The sequence below is a fragment of the Onychostoma macrolepis genome, chromosome 22 (assembly GCF_012432095.1).
Source record: "Onychostoma macrolepis isolate SWU-2019 chromosome 22, ASM1243209v1, whole genome shotgun sequence".
Classification (NCBI taxonomy): Eukaryota; Metazoa; Chordata; class Actinopteri; order Cypriniformes; family Cyprinidae; genus Onychostoma; species Onychostoma macrolepis.
In genome coordinates this window covers 30,491,352-30,512,345 of record NC_081176.1, presented here as the reverse complement: position 1 = coordinate 30,512,345, position 20,994 = coordinate 30,491,352, and the positions used below count along the sequence as shown (strand labels likewise).

Here is a 20,994-nt window from a genome sequence, read left to right as displayed (position 1 = left end):
CTGTTCATCATGGACTGCTTATGATAATTTTGTTTTCATTTCAGTTTGGTGTGACCATAAACAAAGAAAACTTATTAAAAAACAGAACAAATAATAATATTAAAATAAAAATAGTATTTTAAAGTCTTTCTTACTCGGCTTTTAAGTTTATTTATATATATATATATATATATATATATATTTATCTTTGTTGTACTGAAAAAGCTTGTCCAAAAAATACATAAATAGCAGTATCATAGTTATAATGCAACATTTAGTCACATTAATGCAGCTCATGGTTGATTCATGCTCACAGGTTTTGTCAGGTGGTCAGTCTTTGTCAAGCGCCTCTTTATAGTGGAAACTTGAGGTTGTAACTGCGACAGAGAAAAACACTTCCCATCTGATATTATCAGCCGTGCATCTGCCCGCCTCTTTCCTGGCGGATCCAAACAAAGCGCTCGACCCAAATACCGCACATGTTCTTTTGTGATGTGTTTCCATGCATGATACGAGGTGATGGACGGTCACTTGCTGAATCTGAACAAATAAAGTGCACAGAGAGTCTATTACAGTTCCTTTCCTCAACTTCCCCTATAGAAAAGAAACACAAGTGGTGTTTTCAAAGGCAAATTTCACTAGTACTATTGGTTACGCATAGGGTTAGTGATTTGAACAAACCCTTAACTTTTACTAAAATTTGACAAAAAAGATTTAGCAGATACAAAATCGTAAGCAAGTAATTTGAACACCTCCTAATAATGACAATATGAGGCTCTTCAATTACTCAGAATTTCTGCCTGATAAAATAGAGCTGATCTCAACTATAAAACTGTATATGGAGTTGCATATGGACCATTTTATTACATGACTTTTCCAGGTCTAGAAATCACACTTAAAATTAGACTTGCTTATTTATCTAGGTTTTCCAAGAATTTATTTGTTTAGAAGCTTGTTTTGTCTTGTTTTAAATCATTTTAGGTCGTCTTAAGACCAACTTTGCAGTCTTGACAGGTCTTTCTATTTGATAAAGCATAAAGATTGATAAATCTGATGAGCTTGTTGAATAGAAAGTGAATTTATATGGAAATATACAGCGAAATCACCAGTTTCAGTTCTAGAGGTAATTCATTTACTGGATAATGGTAACATCCACTGATATATTAATGTTAAAGACCTGAACTTGGTAATAATCCACATTTTTAAAGTTGGATTGATGAAGTCCTTCAGTGTAGTGGAATATTCCCATAAATAAGTTTGGATTTGGTGATCAGAAAGGTTTTTTTACTGTTAAAAGCGCTCTTGAATTTATTTAGCAGTGTGTAGTGGTGGTGAAGCAGTGTATTATGGTCCATCATCATCTTGGGATATGGGAAAATAATGAGGCAAGAGTTGTTTTCCATCCAGATGTAAGAAACCAGACCATCTTCCGATCACGTGACTTTGTGTTTAAAGTGGTTTTTCACTGGCAGCCGAGCCTTTAATTCCAGTTTTATAAAGTTCAGTACAGTTGGGTGAAGGCGGCATGCATCTCAAACTTACTTTGACTAATATATTTGCCTTTTTTTTTTATTTTTTTTTTAATAAAGCAGGATTTGTAAAATATAATAAGCACCTTCTACATAGGTCGAGCCAAATTGCTCTGACTCCAGATTTCTCTTCCTGTCTTCATGCATTCAAGCCATTTTTCATGTCTGTCTTTCAGCTGGATCAGCTGGTGATCGACTCCGCAAAAGAGAGGAAAGATATGGAGATGAAACACTCGACTATTCAGCAGAAGGTACAAGAGCTCCTCCAAACATTAATAACCCACAAACCCCCAGCCATCGCACGCTATATAGGGCCAATCAGAAAATATTTGTTTTTTTAGAGCGACAAATGAGTTCTTACTGCGGATGAGGCACACTGATGAAAACTGAAACCAAGCTACAAAATCAAGTTGTTGATGCTTTTTGAAAAAGAATATCCTTCCCTACTCTCCTCTCTTTGGGTTTGACCTTTCGAAACGATCTAAAGTACACAAAGTGAAGCTTTTGCCTGATGTACTGTGCACAGGTTTATGAATAAAGTAATAAAGTTGCTGTTATTACAGTAGAGCAGTTTACATTTACATTTACATTTACATTTAGTCATTTTGCAGACGCTTTTATCCAAAGCGACTTACAATTTGGGGAACACATGAAGCGATTCATCTTGAAGAGGCAATCCGACAAAGGAAGTGCTTGTAACACCAAGTCTCAGGCATTGTTTAAATAAGTACAAGCTAGCAAGGGAAGGAATAAGTAAGGAGAAAGAGTTTTTTTTTTTTTTTTTTAATGTGTAGGTTGAAGTCAAGTAGTGTCGAAAGAGATGAGTTTTCAGCTGTTGCTTGAAGATTGACAGGGATCCAGTACTCCGAATATGGGTGGGAAGATCATTCCACCAGCCAGGAATGGTGAACGAGAATGTTCTGGAGAGTGATTTTGAGCCTCTTTGTGATGGTACCACGAGGCGTCGCTCACTAGCAGATCTCAGATTTCTGGAGGGGATGTAGATTCTTAATAGTGAGTGCATGTAGGTGGGTGCTGAGCCTGTGGTTGTTCTATGAGCAAGCATCAGTGTCTTGAACTTGATGCGAGCTGCGATTGGTAGCCAATGCAATGAGATAAAGAGAGGTGTAACATGGGCTCTTTTGGGTTCCTTGAAGACCAGTCGTGCCGCCGCATTCTGAATCATTTGTAGAGGTTTGACTGTGTTTGATGGAAGTCCAGCCAGAAGAGCATTGCAGTAGTCCAGCCTAGAAATGACAAGGGCAGTTCATCTTTCAGTATTAAGGCTGAGCATGATGGGAGATTTGAACTGAATCCTCACATATGACGTGCAAGTGCGATTTATGTAGGTGATACCAATTCTGCTGAAATGTTTTTTTTTTGTTTAGATTTTTTTAGCGCAAATGTGCAAATTACCTCTAAATCAGGAATTTCAATCAAATTTGATTCAACGTCCGATTCAACAAAACTGAGCCCAATTGGAAATCCACATGGCAAATTCTTCTGCAAGATCGAGAATACTGAGGGACTTCCGATGCCAAAATTAGTTGAAATTCTCAATTTTGCAAAAAAAAAAAAAAAAATGTTGCAATGTGGATTTCGAATCTGGTTCAGTTTTGTTGAACATTGAACAGTTAACCCATAGAAAGCAGCTTGGTTTTGAAGTGACCTCAGTGTAGGGGTGTGTGATATTTATCGGCTACGATAATGTCGTAATTGTTGTTTTAACAATGCGCAAACTGCCAGTATGCAAAAAAACCCCAAACAAAAACATGTTTTGAAAGTCCAAAAGCATTCAATGTGTGATAACGCTTATTAGAATGCAGTTAAAATGTAGATACTGTAATTCAAGTTATGAAAGCAAAACATACCCTTTTATGTTTTTTTTTCTTCTTTCAGCACATGAGCGCAACACGTTGTCTCTGTTTTTGTTTTTGTTTTGTTTTTTCTGTTTCGCTAATGAAATTAGTTGGAGCAGAACATTTGCACGTCTCAGAGCAACACTGTGGTGTTTCGTTCCTAATGAATCTGTTTTTGAATGAATCATTTGAGTCAATGATTTAATGATCCATTTAGGGCTGCAACTAACGATTATTTTAATAATCGATTAATCTGTCGATTATTTTTTCGATTAATCGATGAATCGGATTTAAAAAAAAAAAGCATTCATTTCCAACCCTTTATTCAAAAACAGAACTAAAATCTTTAGAAAGTGCACAAACATGTTGCTCCTTGAACATCCCTGAGCTGTTATAATAATAATAAAATAAAATAAAAATGGACTAACACAAAAAACATACACATGTATGCTTTACATCTGGGGGGGGAGTGCAAAAAATTAAATAATTTAACAACACTGCGTCGTTAGCGTTGGTATTGTATCAGACACCTGCACTTAACATTATATGAAAATCAAGCTCAAATGGAGTTAATAATGTTTTTGACCAGAGAATGACGGAGATGGAGTGTTTTGTCTGTCGTTAGAACGGCTGTAACTGTTATGCAGTGCATAAGTGCATTAAGTGCATTATGCTTTCATCAACTTTACAGGTTATATAACTTTGATTGTAGCTATATGGGCGCTTAGTTTTTCTTGTTGTTTAATACACTTGGCCAAAATCTCAAATTAAGCGCTTATGCACATAATGCACAGGATATTTAAAACGTATATAGACAGCAAATAACTAATTCTGCTCCACTCTTCAAACACACAAAAACATTATCCTTTACTGACATAGTGTTTGAGTAAAGAAAACACTGGCGGGGTGAAGTTACGAGGTCTCGCTGAGAGCTCGATGATCCAATGGCGTTACGAAGTTTTACTGACAAGTTATTTTAATGCTTATAATTGGTTTACTATTTTTAAAACTCTCTGATTTAAAATAATAAAAACGAATTATAAGCGACTCAAGTTTGGATAATTTTTCACAGCACCTGACTGGGCTAGGGTATGGCAACTGCCATACTCTGCCATACGCAAACGCCGCCCCTGCTCCCACACCTTGGATGACTTGGGTCGCACGGATTTCTCTGCCTCCGCCATGTATCTTTCCTCTACCTCCGCTCGTTTTTTTTTTTTTTTTTTTTACTTTTGTTTTTATTTATGAGGCGCCAAACTCTGCTAGCATCCGTGCGAGAGAGACTGAGTGTGTTCACTCCGCTCCGCTCAACTAAAGTTTTTTTTTTTTTTTAAATAATCAAGCGTCTCGGCGTCGCGCGACACAACGAATCGATTATGAAATTCGTTGCCAACGCTTTTAGTAATCGATTTTTATCGATTTAATCGATTCGTTGTTGCAGCCCTAGATCCATTGACAGCTGCTTGCTTTATTTCTAAATGAATCAGCCTTTTTGAATGAATTGTTTGAGTGAATCATTCAATGACTCACTTAAGGCAGGGATTTACCATTTTAGTGTCATATCTATTTATCCATGACAGACATAAGGTATCAGCATAAAAACACACTCAGAATATTGCAAGCAAGCAACACCTATGTGTTGCGCTACGGGCGTCCCGAGTTCGAATCCCGACTCGAGGACGTTTGCCAATCCTGATCCCGCCCCTATCTCTCGCCCACTTCACTTCCTGTGAGCTCTGATCTGTCCTATCTAGTCAAACGATTAATCGCGATTAATCACATCCAAAAGATTGTTTACATAATAAATATACACACAACTTCTATTATGTATATATGCAAATACACACACATGCATGTATATATTTAAGAAAAATGTTGTTTTAAACATATTATATGAATATGAATATATACTTGTAAATATTTAAAAAAATATATACTGTTATATATATGTATTATATACATAATACATATACACAGTACACACACATTATGTAAACAAAAACTTTTAAGTTTTATTTTTAGCATTTTTGCCTTTATTATGATAAGAACAAAAATGCTAAAAAATACAACTTTTTTTTTAATTGCTATCGAAAAAATCTAAGAATATATAATTGTGCATCAATATTGCATCCTACCTTGGTGCGAGTCGTGCTTCAATACACTTTCTCTAATGCAACTCTGCATTAAAACGCAGTTAAGCTAAATTAAAGTATATATCAATTGAAATGTCTTTGTTTAACATTGTGTCATTTACTTCCTGGAGACGCTTCATAAAACACTGTATTAGTATATATTCATCTATCTCGCCGTAATGAGTGCTTACTGTGATTCATGCGCTTGTGCCACAATCCAGCTTGACCTTCATCTCATGTGAAGTGTGACTCTGTCTCTCTATTTTTATTTTCCTCCTCCTCTCTCACTCTTTCACTCATTCTCTCTCTCTGGCTGTATCAGCAGTTGTTAATCTGCTCTCTCTTCTTTTCTGACTGTTCATATGAGGCCGTGCTGCAGGTGAGTCTGTCTCTTCTGCCTGTCCATCTGAACGCTGTATGAATTAATTGCGTTCATTAAACATGTACTTTTATGTCAGTATGTAATCAAAGCAAAGGATTGTAATTTGATTGTAAAAACCTGGTAGAAGTTTGTTAGTCACTATTGTACTTGAAGAAGAAAATCATCCAAGGCACACCGTCAACAGTCTAAATGTTTAATGCTCTGCTGGGATTGGTGGATCCAACACATGAGCCACAGTTAATGAATTCATTCATCGACTGCACACACACACTAGAGCTTTCCTGAAGGGGAGGAGCCAGCAATAGATACCAAGGTTTATACCAGACTCAGTCTGCATGTTCATGGATGTACATAAACACATACAGTGCGTAGAGGCTCAGTGGCGGTAGACGACCCTGACGGGACAGTCTCAGTAATGTTTGGAAGTTGGATGCAGCGTCACTGCTGACTCTCTCTCTCTCTCACACACACACACACACACACACACACACACACACTGCTCTGTTCGGCATGAAGATCTTCAGCAGGTTTCACTATGTGTGGTATCTGGTGAGTCAGTCATGTTTTTTATAGTTCATGTTCTTTGTCTCTTTAGACTTTAAGTGGTTATGATCACGAATGTGTCTTGGGAGTTCGTTGTGACATCTTGCCTAAATACTGACATTTTTACATTTGCATTGATCAAATTCTATGGCTGATAACGCTGTTTGAATGAATATCATTTTAATGGTTTATAACAAATATGGATGTCTGATATGATATGATATGATTTTTTGTTATTTTTTGACAGTAAGATTTTTTTTATACATATAAATTCATGTTCCATTGTCACTTAATGTGGAGATATTTTTGGTCAAATAAATAATTGTATTTTATTATGCTATCTATTCAAGAATTATTTAAGAATATTTAAAAATGAGAAAAAGAAAAAAGAAATGTTCAAAATAAATTTTAATGAGACTTTTTTTTTTCTTTTTCTTGTAATAATCATGACAGTTATAAACCTTGACAGTTTTTGACTTGCAAAAATGTAAATTATGCTTATCTCGGAATTTGTAAAATTCTACTTTAGAATTATTTAAAAATAATTAAGAATTTCAGCCTTTTAATGAGACGTTTTACTTTCTACAATTATGACAGTTATAGACTTAATTTGTTTTATTGCAAAAACTGCAGTTGATTTATACGACACATCTGGTAGTAAAAAAAAAGAAAACCTTAAAATTATGCCACTTCATTTAGGTATTTCTAGTTTTCAGTATTTATAATCTAAAGGAAAGAGGATGATCTGTGCTTTAATAACAGCTGTTTCCCCATTCTTTGGTCCTGGCACCCTAAATGTATTAAGCGGTCTGGCTCGCGTATCAGCTCATGGCTGTTTGATCAGGTTACAAGAGATGGAAACCAAATCTGCTTTTTAATAACAGTTGGTGCTGTCGTGTTGCTCGCCTTACTGTAAACATACAAGTGAAAGGTCATACAGAAGGTCATGGTCGGTAGTTCACTTAGGGGTGATTTTATTTTTTATTTATTCGATTTTTTTTTTTTTAAATGGATCCCAAAAAGTGAAAAGGAACCCAGTTCCGTTAGTGTTCACACTGTTACTGGTCGTGAAAGTGGATTCGGATCTCATTTCAGACCACTTAAGGTCTCAGTCCACTTTCCATTTACACTGCAGATTTGAGTGAAAATATTATGAATTCTAATATTAATTCCTAATATTTATCTTTTGCTGTTATTTTTATTTTATTTTATTTATTTAAACTAAGAAAGTACAATGTAAATAGTGCAATAGTTACATATTTCTGCAACATTAATAAGGCTGTCCACACAAACTCTCAGGTTATTGTTTTGATAACTGAAATATGACCTTTGGAGTTTCTTTGTGTGTTTTACAATTACATTTTTTGGTAACACTTTACAATATGGTCCAATTTGTTAACTAATTTGCATAGTTAACTCATTAGGTATCATGAACTTACATCGAACAGAAGATTTTTACAGCATTTATTAATCTAAATTCATGTTAATTTATAAACATGCTGTTTTAATTTGCATTTGTTCATAAAAAAAATAACACTTAAATATTTAAAATAAAAAAATTATGATTGTATGTACAAATTAACAGTATTGTTCACAATCACTTCATGATACCTAATGTCCTAATGTATTTTACAAATTAAACCTTAGTGTAACTATTTATAAAGTACTGTAGACTTTATTTATTTATTTTATTTAGTGCTGTCAACAGTTTTTGTTTACATAATTCATGTGTGTGTACTGTGTATATTTGTGTGTATGTATGTGTGTGTGTATATATATATATATATATATATATATATATTACACACACACAAATATACCAATTTAGAGTTCACACACATTATATAAACAAACAAAAAAGTTTTATTTTGGATGTGACTAATCATGATTAATCCTTTGACAGCACATTTATTTATTTATTTAAAGCAAAATATATCATATTTAATGCAAATTTCATGCTAAATTCTCAGACCCATAAAATGAACCAAAGCTGCCCTTGTATGAGTTTTCTGTAGGTCACTTTGGATCAAGTGTCGGTTAATTGGTGGACTGTGAGTCTTTGGTAATTGGTGGACGGTTTGTGGGATGTGTTTTCCGCTGTACACCGGGGATGTGATGTAAGATCTGTTTGTAGTGCGGTGTAGAGCAGATCAGACTGGATTCCCGCAGAATGCGGGTCAGGCTGTAAACTAACCTCCTCTACTAGTATGTCACTCTTATCTGTCTTCAGCTGCTTGAGGTTTCACAGACAAAAACGCAGGCTCCAGTGACGCTCTAGTGTTACTGGGGCTCTGCTAGTCTGAGCTCAGCCAGGCTTGACTTAACTAGTCTGAGCTCAGCCGAGCTCACGTGACATCTACAGGAAGCAGGAATCTTAGATTGCTCTTGAGGTGAACAAGAACCAGTAGCCAGAGGGACATATCATGATTTCTTGCAGTACTGTGATGTTATGCCCACTGCGCTAGGGCTGGGTAAAAAAAAAATATTGATTTTCACGATTGTAATTGATTCTCATTTTTACGAAACAATATCGATTCTTAAATCCCAAGTATAGATTAATCTAGCCTGTTTTCAGTTAATGAACGGAACATTGTAGCGCGCCAAGAAATCACAGTAAGCTTTGTTACTTTTGATATGAAACACATTCACAGATTTCATTTTATTACAATATTCATACAATAAATGCTTTTTTGGCATTGTTTAATGTGGTGTGACAGATCGCTGTAGCGCCTCAGTTCAAGAGAAGCGGCAGCGCAAAATGCATGTGAACTCATCTCTCCTGCTTTAATAACAGTTTCAGCACAAAATAAACAAGAATAAAAACCCGAAGGTATGTTAAAAAATAATACAACTTACCGAAATCTCATGTAGTCGCTCCATTAGTGTTTCAACTGCGGAAAGTATTTTAAAGTATCGCATCAAAAGTGAGTGATGGAAATGCCAAATTTCGAATAAAAATCCCTTATTTAAAAAAAAAAACATTTTACGCTCGCTTGAGGTGGTTTTTGATTTATGCGAAAAAGGGTTAATGCGAATAATGGAAGATGGAAACACATTTGCCGATCAAAAACCTCCATGTGCATCAAAAAAGTCATGTGACTTTGCGTGATGGGACGGCAAAACCTGACTAACCAGTGGACTGATATCGTTCACAGTATCTTAAATGGTATTATGGTCATTCTAAAACGCCCGAGAAAAGTCTGTCGTCAAAGTATTTCTGTATAATTGTCTTACACGAAACAGCAGGCATCCACCTCTAAAAGAAATGACAGCATTTATTTTGTTTCATCTGCTCGCTCTGAGGCGCAAGTAATTTATCATATATGAAAATCATTATATTCAGTGGCTTCTCCTACTTTTCTTAGTGATTTAAAGTGCACTGGAAAACTGAACAGTGAAATTAATTAAATGAAATGAGTTAATTTCACTCTAATAATAATGAAAGTTCATTGGACTTAATTGAAATAAGTTCTGTAAACTCAAAATGACGTTGTAGTAAGGTGAACTTACAATTATTGCGTTTTGTAGTTCCCAGCATGCTTTGCATCAGACAACAAGGAAAATAAATGTAGAAATTAAGTGTTTTGTGTGTTTTTTTTGCACAAGATTAAGTCTTTTAGATGACTACATTAGCATGTGCCAGTGTGCTGTTGCTAACTAGTACTAAACTATAAAGATCTGAATGAATGTGCTGTTGATGGAAGCAAGTTGTATATAATTATCATTGTGATGAGTGGGGTGGGATCATGGAAGCGAGGCTTGGCTTGGATCCCATTGCTCTTAGCCCCGCCCCACTTGTCATAAAAATTTTAAGTTCTACTAACTTAAAAAAAAAAAAAAAAAAGAGTTTGTTTACTCAAATTTTTTGAGGCAATAAGTTTCCTCAAATTTTTTTGAGTATTCAAAATACAGGTTTTACAGTGTGCCAGTTTATCAGGAAGTGACGATTTTGTTCTCTCTGACTCGTTGGATGGAAACGGTGCTTGTTCGCAAATGTTTTATGCAATATTCCAATTTTGTTAAATTAAGTTAAATTCGCAACTTTGGATGGAAACATCACATTTACCTCTGAATAAACATATTCGGTGACCATAAACTCGTTAGTCAGCTAGAAAAATTAACTCTAGAGAGGAGCATTTTGCTAAATATATGCACCATATAACATATTCATCTTTTCTTTTTCTTTTTTTACTGTTCCTCAATGTTTAATTAATGCTAATTTATGAATAAGTCTGTTTTTATGACAGCCACCATTTAAATGTTTATATTTCAAGAAACAAATTGGAGTAGAAATAGAATTATGTAATTCTAACTTTATTATTATAAAAACATGAAGTGTTTGTATACAAATTAGTTCATTTTAACCTTTACCATTATAGTAATGTAGTACCAACTGACTCTCGTGTATATTTTACAGCATTAGTTGAGAGATTTGTTTTTCCTTGAGAAAATTTGGCGTGTACTGTTCCTGATATATATCCAGAATAATCGATATTGGATTGATTTGAATCTAATCAAATCAAAAGCTTGTTAGTCAGAATCAAATCATGAAATTTGTGTTGTAACCCAGCCCTACACTGCACCATGTATAAATTCAATATATGTGAAGCTAATCATTGGCAAATTAATTAGATATTGCCAATTTTGATCTTTGTTGTAGGTTTGGGTCTTTTGGTTTAAGTTTATAGTGTAAAGGTGCCACAATTACAGTTTCTCAGCAAAAATCCATTATCTTCAATAGGAATCCAAGCAGTGCAAAGTTTCTTGGGGGAATGCAATGCTTTTGTGTGCAAACACAAAAACTCAGATATGAAAATTACTCATGTTGGTCCAAGCAAGTATATCTTATCTTCTACAGAGCACAAAAGAAGAGCTTTTGATGAATGTTCATGCTGCTCCATTCCGTATTATAAAATTGAATAGATATTGGGTTTTCAAAATAACAAAGAAAACATCATAAAAGTAGTCCACTATATTCTGAAAATCTCTTCGTCTGTAGCGTTAGGCATAACGCTCGTGAACCAATGATGTTTGGCATCAATACTGTCAAATGACATTGACTTGCCATTTATGCTGTTTGTATGACTTTTGTACTAATTTCAGAAATTTCAATAAATTCTCATTTTGTTTTCTTGGAAAAATGAGAGTCATCCAAGTTTTGACTTGAGTTTGACTTTCATTGAAACTGGTGCCAGACTTTTCAGCTTCGGATGAAAAAAGCCTTTAAATATAACTTTTATGCAGTTTAAGTCCCTTTGGATAAAAGAGTCTGCCAATGCTTAAAGGAATAGTTCACTCCAAAAATGAAAATCCTGTCATCGTTTACTCACCCTCATGTCGTTCCAAACCTGCATACGTGTCTATATGTTGAACACAAAACAAAAAACAAAAGATATTTTGAAGAACCAAACAGTTGTTGGTCCCTTTCAAGGAAATACTATGAAAGACAATGGGAACTATCAACTGTTTGATTACCAGCATTCTTCAAAATATCTTCTTTTATGTTCAACATAAGAAACGAACGACATGAGGGTGAGTAAATGATGGCAGGATTTTCATTTTGGGGTAAATTATCCCTTTAAATGAAATGTAAACATAAAGATCTGGAACGATAACCAGAAAGGTTGTAGGTTTGAATCCCACATAGTGATTAAAGTGTTAGAGCTATAACAGATCTGACAGATGCAAAGATCAAGTATAATGTTCTTCTTATGATCTTCATGGTATTTGCCTTGAAGATTGGTTGTAATGTTTGTTGTAGCCAAGTAGTTCATTTTACAAAGCTTTTATCATCCACAGATCGTCCATTAGCAAAACTTTGGCTTCTGTGTTGAGTGTTTATACAGTATGTGTATTGAATGTTGATATTGACTCATAATTACTGTATTAAGATCTGAAAAGCTCAGTTCAACACTTTTGTCGTTCTCAGGACTTCTCAAATGACGACACCAAGCTGGAGTACAATGTGGATGCAGAGAGTGGGATCGTCATGGAGGGGTATCTGTTCAAGAGAGCCAGCAACGCCTTTAAAACCTGGAACAGGTCCGGGACAAGACTTAAAATCATACTGTGTCCACTTATGTAGACGTTGACTAAGTGTTCATTGTCGCTAACTGCATTTTCTTTGCAGGCGGTGGTTCTCGATTCAGAACAATCAGCTAGTGTACCAAAAGAAATTTAAGGTGAATATAAGAAGAACCAACACTAATTTCTAACTCCAGCTGTGGGTTTAGCACTCATTTGGGCATTTTTATTTCAGGATAACCCTACGGTTGTGGTGGAGGACTTGAGGTTATGCACCGTCAAACACTGCGAGGACATCGAGCGCAGATTCTGCTTCGAAGTGGTTTCTCCAACAAAGTGAGTTGAAGCACACAATCCTGATTCTCATATCAGTTAGGATTCGTTTTTGCAAGGAACGCAAGTCAAGTTCACTTTTTGAACGCAATAATTTAAATGTGCTACTTTTCTGTTAATTTAAATGATAAATAATTATAAAATTGTTGACTGCTTTGAAAGAAACGTTTTTATTTATGTCTGAGATTGTGTAAATTGTTGGCCAAATATAAAATACAAAACGTGTATTGATGTAGGCGTTACATTTGTTACAAACGTTACATCACTTGTAACTAGTGTTTTTGTGTAACTAGTGTATTTGTAACAAAACTATTAAAACATTTTTCAGTAATTGCGCTTTAAAGCTGAAATAAAATAGTTAAAATAAATTATAAATTATCCTTGGTAACACTTTATTTTAAGGTGTCCTTGTTACATGTTACATGTACTTACTATTATAATAACAACAAATTATGTATAATGACATGCAAGTAACCATAAATCAAACCCTAATCCTAACCCTAACCATATAGTAAGTTAATATTACTCGGTACTTAAATATATAATTGCACTGTAACAAGGTCATCTTAAAATAAAGTGTAACCTTATTATTTTATAAATGCTACAAAGAAATAATAAATAAATAAATATTAGATAAATATTAAAAAAAAAAAAATTTAAATGAGAGGTGTTGCTGAAATGTAAGTGCTAAAATGATTGAAACTGAAATCTGTTTAAAAAAAGAGTAATGGAAATAATGAAAACAAAGAAGTATGTAACAAAACTAAAACGAAAATTTAAATTAAAATTGAAAGTGTAATTAGAAAAGTTAATTCAATAGTATAGAATAATAAGGTTATACTTTATTTTGTTACAGTGTAATTATACATTTACATCTGAGTAATATTAATTAATTACATGTACTTGGTTACTATATGGTTAGGATTAGGGTTTGGCTTAGGGTTACTTGTATGTAATTGTGCATAATTTATTGTTATTATAATAGTAAGTATATGTAACATGTAACAAGGACATCTTAAAATAAAGTGTTACCAAAAATATTACTTGTAAAAAATTAAATTAAATTAAAAAAAAATTCTAAAAAGTAGTACAGTATATTATGTAAAAATTTTCTTAATCTGTTTTTTGTCTTTTTTACAGTAAAAATACCTTAACATCCATTAAAAATAAAACGCATACAAATTGTACGTTAAATTTCTTGTTTCTAGAATATATTTTGAAATATTATTTTCTAGCCAGTTTTGCAAACTGTTTCTGTTTTTAAGCATAGCATGAATAAAATGTCATATCTTAGGCCAAAAATGAGTGAGTGAGTGAATGAATCAATGAATGATTAAATAGATAAATATGTTTGATATATATTTTATGTATTCTGAAGTAAGGTTTATTTTTATTAACCCTTTTTCAAACTTATATGTGTATACAGTTGAAGTCAAAAGTTTACATCCCCCTTTCAGAATCTCCAGGATCATACAAAATGCATGTTATTGTTTATTTAAAACTTTTGAACAGAATGGAGATTTGTACATTTTTCTTATTTTGCCTAAATAAATATAATATTTTTTCATTTAATACTGCCCTTCAGAGGCTACAGAAGATAGTTACATGTTTCACAGAAGACAAAATAAGTTAAATTCACCCTGATCTTCAAATTCAAAACATTTTCACCCCCCGGCTCTTAATGCATGGTTTTTCCTTCTGGAGCATCAGTGAGCGTTTGAACCTTCTGTGATAGTTGCATACGAGTCCCTCAGTTGTCCTCAGTGTGAAAAGATGGATCTCAAAATCATACAGTCATTGTTGGAAAGGGTTCAAATACAAAAAAATGTATTACTAAAATCATTCAGGTAACAACACAGTATTAAGATTCAAGGGTGTGTAAACTTTTGAACGGGGTAATTTTTTATAAATTCAACTATTATTTTCTCTTGTGGACTATATGTAAACATCTTTTATGTGAAATATCTTATTCAGGTCAGTACTAAATAAACAATGACATGCTTTTTGTATGATCCCTCTTGTTTCGGTAAAATAATTAACATTTTGCAGTTTCTGAAAGGGGGATGTAAACTTTTGACCTCAACTGTATGCATGTATGCATGTGTGTATTCATGCATTCATTCATTCATTCATGCATTCATGCATGCATGCATGCCTAAAAATGATTTATTGATATTTGACTGGAAAACAAGACAAAATACTGATAACTATGATGATTATTTTTCAGTGCACATGTTATACTGTACATCTGATTGATGTTGTTTATGTTAAAGGAGCTGTATGATGCAAGCGGACTCAGAAAAGCTCCGGCAGGCCTGGATCAAAGCGGTCCAAAACAGCATCGCCACAGCCTTCAGAGACAAAGCAGAGGACGCCGAGGTAGCGCAGCTTCTCTCTCATCCAGCTAGTTCATGTCGCGCTAGAGGCGCCTTGCTAACAGTGCGATGTGTTTGTCAGAAGATGGACAGGAAGTCGTCCACATCAACGGGCAGCCTGGACTCAGCCGGCGAGGTGAAGGAGAGGAGTCTGAAGGGCGAGAGCGCGCTGCAGAGGGTCATGGCCATCGGCGGGAACAGCATCTGCTGCGACTGCGGTCAGCCGGAGCCGCGCTGGGCCAGCATCAACCTGGGCATCACGCTCTGCATCCAGTGCTCGGGCATTCACAGGTGTGTGTGTGTGTGTGTGTGTGAGACAGAAGATATCAGAGAGTGTGTCGTGTGCTTTATTAACAATACTGGGGTTTTGTTTGTCAGGAGTCTCGGCGTTCATTTCTCAAAGGTCCGGTCTCTGACGCTGGATACGTGGGAGCCTGAGCTGCTCAAGGTGAGTCGTGATGAACATACGGAGGCACAGATGGTTGTTGAGCAAACAAACATCTATCCAGATGTTGCCATCCTTCGGAGAACATCAGCAGCTCTTTCATCTCGTAATCATCTCGTACGCCGTGAATTCAGAGATGCTTTTCTGACACGCTGAGGATCGGTGTAGCAAGTTTTGTTTTTCTGTTCAGATATCTTCATTTAAGAAACAGATTTAATTATAAAAAGACATTTCTCAAGATTTTTTTTTTCCCTCTTTCCAAAGTCCAGCTTTCGAATAACAATAAAACCTTCTTTAGTTCTTATATATGAATTAATAATGCAGTTACTTTTTGTATAGCTGATGTGTGAGCTGGGAAACGGTGTCATAAATCAGATCTACGAGGCTCGACGAGAAGAATTAGGAGCCAGGAAACCACAACCAGGAGATCCCAGGTACTGCACAGGAATTGTATTTTATTTTAATTAATTAATTAATTTTTTTTTTTTTAAGTTACATTTTTATTATTTTATTTTATTTTTTTAAAGAAGTCTCTTCTGTTGAACAAGCCTGCATTTATTTGATCCAAAGTACAGCAAAAAAACAGTAAGATTATGAAATATTTTTACTATTTAAAATAACTGATTTCTATTTGAATATATGTTAAAATGTAATTTATTTCTGTGATCAAAGCTGAATTTTCAGCATCATTACTCCAGTCTTCAGTGTCACATGATCCTTCAGAAATCATTCTAATATGCTGATTTGCTGCTCAAAAAAACATTTATTATTATTATTGTTGAAAACAGCTGAGTATAATTTTTTCAGGTTTCTTTGAATAGAAAGTTATTTAACGTAGAATCTTTTGTAACATTATAAATGTCTTTATCATCATTTTTGATCAATTTAAAGCATACTTGCTGAATAAAAGTATTAATTTCTATAATTAAAAAATAATAATAATTATACTGACTCCAAGCTTTTGAATGGAATAGTGTATAATGTTACAAAGGCTTTTTATTTCAGATAAATGCTGATCTTTTAAATATTGATGATGATAATGATGATAATAATAATAATAATATTTATTGAACAGCAAATCAGCATATATATATATATATATATATATATATATAATATATAGAAAGCAGTTATTTTAAATAGTAAAGGCACTTCACAATATTACTGCTTTTGCTGAAGAACAGAAGAGACTTCTTTTATAAAAAAAAAAAAAAAACAGTCTTAGTAGGCTGTAGATCAAATTTTAGATTTTAGATTTTAGAAAAACAATCTTTTAGAATGCAAACCAAAGGACAGATCAATATTGTGGATTTTTATTTTAGTTTTATTTAGTCTATGTTGCATAAGGCTTGCGTGATTCATTTCATGCAGCAGCATATGTGTCACACACGTTGCTGGTTTCAGAGTGAAGTTAAACGTGGAACAAAAAAACCCAAGATGACTTTCTACCGTTACTAATGAAAAACTAAATAGATGTTGAGGTGTGAAAGCTGATCGCTTGTGTCTCCTCAGGCAGGAGGTGGAGGCCTACATCAAAGCCAAGTACGTGGAGCGCAGGTTTGTGCAGAGACGCTCCGAAGACCAGATCAGACAGAAGGTTTTATCGCTGAGTAAACAGGATAAACGTCTCAGCGGCTGCTCGGATGCTCGACCTGCCAGAGGACCGTCGGCGTCTACAGCGTCCGCTTCCTCAGGTGAGAGGACCGCCACGTCTGCAGCTGTACCCTCGGCTGGCTCTGCCCTTTAACCTTTGCTTGTGGTCCGTTTACCTGCTGTTATCCTGCGAGCGATGTGTTGGGATCAGCGTAGACGGATGTTTGACTCTGTTTCTGCTCCTCTCTGTGTCTGTGTGTGCCATCCTAACGCTGCTCTGGGCTTTTGTGTTGCTGAAGCGAACCACGAGTCTCTCTTCTGTGTAGATGAGCTCGATTCTCTCTTCTCCTACTTTAACTCCTCCGCCAAGCCCTGCTGTCGTAAGTACAGCTGTGTGTGTGTCTCCCGCCGTCCCGCTCAGCAGAACTCACAGCGTCACAGCTGCCTCACTCTCATTTCACCAGTGAGAAATTGAATTGAATCCAGGGTTATTATAGTAGGCTTAAACTCAACTCAACTCAACTAAAATAAAATAGTAAAATAAACTAAAATTGTTACTTGTGTTAACTGAAATAACTTGTTAACAAGGCAACATTTATTACTTTCATTTAGTTGAACTTGTTTTACTAAAACTAAATGAAAATGAAATTGATAACTATATAGACATTTAAAAACAACAAAACAAAAAATATAATAAATTAATAAAAATTAAAAAACACAACAACAAAATAAAATCTACATAATTTTGTTAATATCAAAATGTAATAGATTTTGACTCTTCTTTGTTTTGTTTGGTTTTATTTTTGATTGATTTTTGCTTTGGGGGGGGTTCTTGTAGTTTTTGTTTTGTTGTTTTGTGTAGTATTTAGCTTTTTGTTTTTTATTTTATTTTTAGTTTTTTTTGTTTCTTTCTTTTATTTTTCTTTGAATTTCTTTTTGTTTAAATTTTGCTTTTTTGGGGGGGTGGGGAGGTATTTTTACGTTTTTGTTTTGTTGTAGTTTGCTTTTGTTTGGTTGGTTTATTACTTTTTTGTAGTTTTTCTTTGTATGTTTTGTTTTTCTGCTTTGTTTTGCTTTTTGTTTTGTCAACTTAGATCAACTAATTGTACACAATAGTTAATATTTCTTTTAAAATAATAAGTGCTTTACTTTCAAAAAATAAATGGTCCTGGATTTATTGTATGATTCATCAGTGCATATAAAATTTAAATGCATCACATTACAGAAGTATTATGGATTATGAATGTCGTTTTATTTTGATCTTAAAAACACAACAAAACCTTTAAGAAACTTTCTAAAAAATAACACGAAAGCTGAAAATTCAACAAAATTAGTCATACAAAAAGTTTTGACAAAATAATATATTTTCATGATTCATATTGTACAAGCCATGTATGTTGGCTTTGTTCTACAATAAATAAAGTTAAAAAAAAAATTATAAACATAATTAACTAATATCATTAATTTTGAATAATTACGCCATTTATTGCCATTCATGTATTCGATCATGCACAATAGATTATTTTAAACAGTGAAACGCAATAAATGCTTTTACTTTTAAATAATAAATTTGTAATATGTCGATGCATTTCTTTAACTGATTAGACGGGTTTCCTAAAAACTAAATTAAATACTGTCAGATTGACTATTACAGCCATAAAACAGATTTAAAATTCCCCATAAGCACAAAACGTCCACAAATTTGTTAACCGTTTATTTTATAAAAGTCAAAATGTGAATCTGTCCATTATACATTATATTAAGCTGTAATCTCTTAAAGTTATTAAAAATATACCATCACAAATTTCAGATTTCAAATATTGATTATATTGATGAATTGCATTTTAGTTTTACTGAATTTTCCTGTTTGATGTGTGTGAACAAAAAATAAATAAATGTAGTACATTTAAAAATTGCTACTATTAGCGGTTATTTCATCTTCTTTGAATGTTCCAATTTAATTCTCCTTATTAAAATTAAAATTCAATAATTTCACATCCTGATTGCTAACTCAAGTTCAATTTAGTGGCTACACTTTATTTTAAGGTGTCCTTGTTACAGTGCAATTATACATTTAAGTACTGAGTAATATTAATTAACTACACGTACTTATTATATGGTTAGGGTTAGGATTAGGGTTTGGTTTAATACTTACATGTATTTATGCATAATTAATTGATATTATAAAAGTAAGAACATGTAACGTGTAACAAGGACACCTTAAAATAAAGTGTTACCAATTTAGTTTTAAATTGAATTAAAATGATGAAATTTGCTCAATCAACAAGCTGCTGGCTTTCATCATCTCTCCATCACTCAGCATCCCATCATACATTTCCATTGTCTTCTCCTTTGGATGTTTTTGTGCATTTCCATTAGAGATGCACCGAATGTTCAGCAACTGAAATTATTTGGCCGAAAATAGCAAAAAAAAAAAAAAGCTCTTTTTAGCAGCACTAAACAGTCTAACACTAACATTTTGCGAAATACTAGACTATATATTTCACTTTACCTGTTAGTGATATCTTAATTTAGTGCATGTTTAAATAAATCTTTGATGAAACAAGTTGTAACAGCCACTGTGTAAATTATTGTATTTTAACAACAAATAGAAACTGTATAATTTAGAAGTTAATTTAAAAACTGCATTATGTGCAATTTACATGTTTGCATACAATTTTATTAAATTTTTTTATTTAAATATTTTTTTTTTTTTTTTTGAGTGTTGATTATTATAGTTAAAAATAAATAGTAGTTGAATTTAAGTTTGGGCTCTGTTGTTAATTGTAACCTTATAATGTAAAAGGCCCCCAAAATTGTACCGAAATCGTACCGAAATCATACCGAACCGTGACGTTAAAACCGAGCTATGTATCGAACCTCCATGTTTGTGTACCGTTACACTCCTAGTTTGCACACTGTATCACAGAAGAGAGTGTGTGTGTAAGTGTGTCTCTGTTTGACAGTGAAAAGCCCAGACGGTGACGTGCAGAAGATGGCAGATGGAAGCAGAGAGTCGCTGAGCTCGAGTGCTTCCTCCGGCGCGCTCAACGACGCAGGTCAGTCCGATCTCGCTCAGCTCGAGCAGATCAGAAGCTGTCCTGTAGCCTGACCCTGACTGTGTGCTTGTTCTGCTTCAGACGGCCCAGAGCTGCACATCTCCGAGCCTCAGGAGGAGTGCTCTGGGAAAGGTCAGGTGGTGTCCTGCGAGCCGGGCCTGCAGCTGTACTGGGCGTCTTTCTGCCGCAGTCTGCCGGACATGGCCGAGGCTCTCGCTCACGGAGCAGCGGTCAACTGGACCAACGCCGACGAGCAGAACAGGACGCCGCTCATAATGGCTGTTCACGGGGTGAGCAGCCAGAGCCACACACACACACTCACTCACTCACTCACTCACTCACACTTGTTTCACTATCCTTGGGGGGACATTCATAGGCGTAATGGTTTTTATAGTGTACTTACTGTATGTGCTATTGCCCTACACCAACCCTTCACCTAAACCTACCCCTTACAGGAGACTTTCTGCATTTTTAGATTTTCATAAAACTTAATTCTGTGTGATTTATTAGCTTGTTTACCCGTGGGGAGCTCAATTTAGTTCCCCACCGTGACACAAGTCCCCATGAGTCTGTGTGTATTCAGGTTTAAGTCCCCACCTGAATAGAAAAACAAGTACACACACACACACGCTCGCATGCACGCACACACACACACACACACCAGACCTGATACACTGGAGGAAAACTGAGAGAGGAACATTCACACACGCTTTCTTCAGGAAATACTACAAGTATTCTTTT

General features: G+C 34.5%; 1 protein-coding gene across 3 annotated transcripts in view; it reads left to right on the top strand.

Annotated features, from left to right (window-relative positions):
- The window catches only part of LOC131530589 (arf-GAP with coiled-coil, ANK repeat and PH domain-containing protein 2-like), a 46,563-nt gene that overhangs the window by 21,373 nt on the left and 4,196 nt on the right, over nt 1–20,994 (top strand). For 2 of the 3 annotated variants that reach the window (XM_058760944.1, XM_058760942.1), the window contains exons 9-19: nt 1,685–1,759; nt 12,354–12,466; nt 12,555–12,606; nt 12,684–12,784; nt 15,055–15,160; nt 15,239–15,447; nt 15,535–15,604; nt 15,941–16,035; nt 17,114–17,295; nt 20,161–20,253; nt 20,335–20,543. In XM_058760944.1, the coding sequence (XP_058616927.1) occupies nt 1,685–1,759; nt 12,354–12,466; nt 12,555–12,606; nt 12,684–12,784; nt 15,055–15,160; nt 15,239–15,447; nt 15,535–15,604; nt 15,941–16,035; nt 17,114–17,295; nt 20,161–20,253; nt 20,335–20,543 (1,305 nt within the window). The remainder of the gene's footprint in view (nt 1–1,684; nt 1,760–12,353; nt 12,467–12,554; nt 12,607–12,683; nt 12,785–15,054; nt 15,161–15,238; nt 15,448–15,534; nt 15,605–15,940; nt 16,036–17,113; nt 17,296–20,160; nt 20,254–20,334; nt 20,544–20,994) is intronic. The other variant, XM_058760943.1, reaches the window with a different exon arrangement.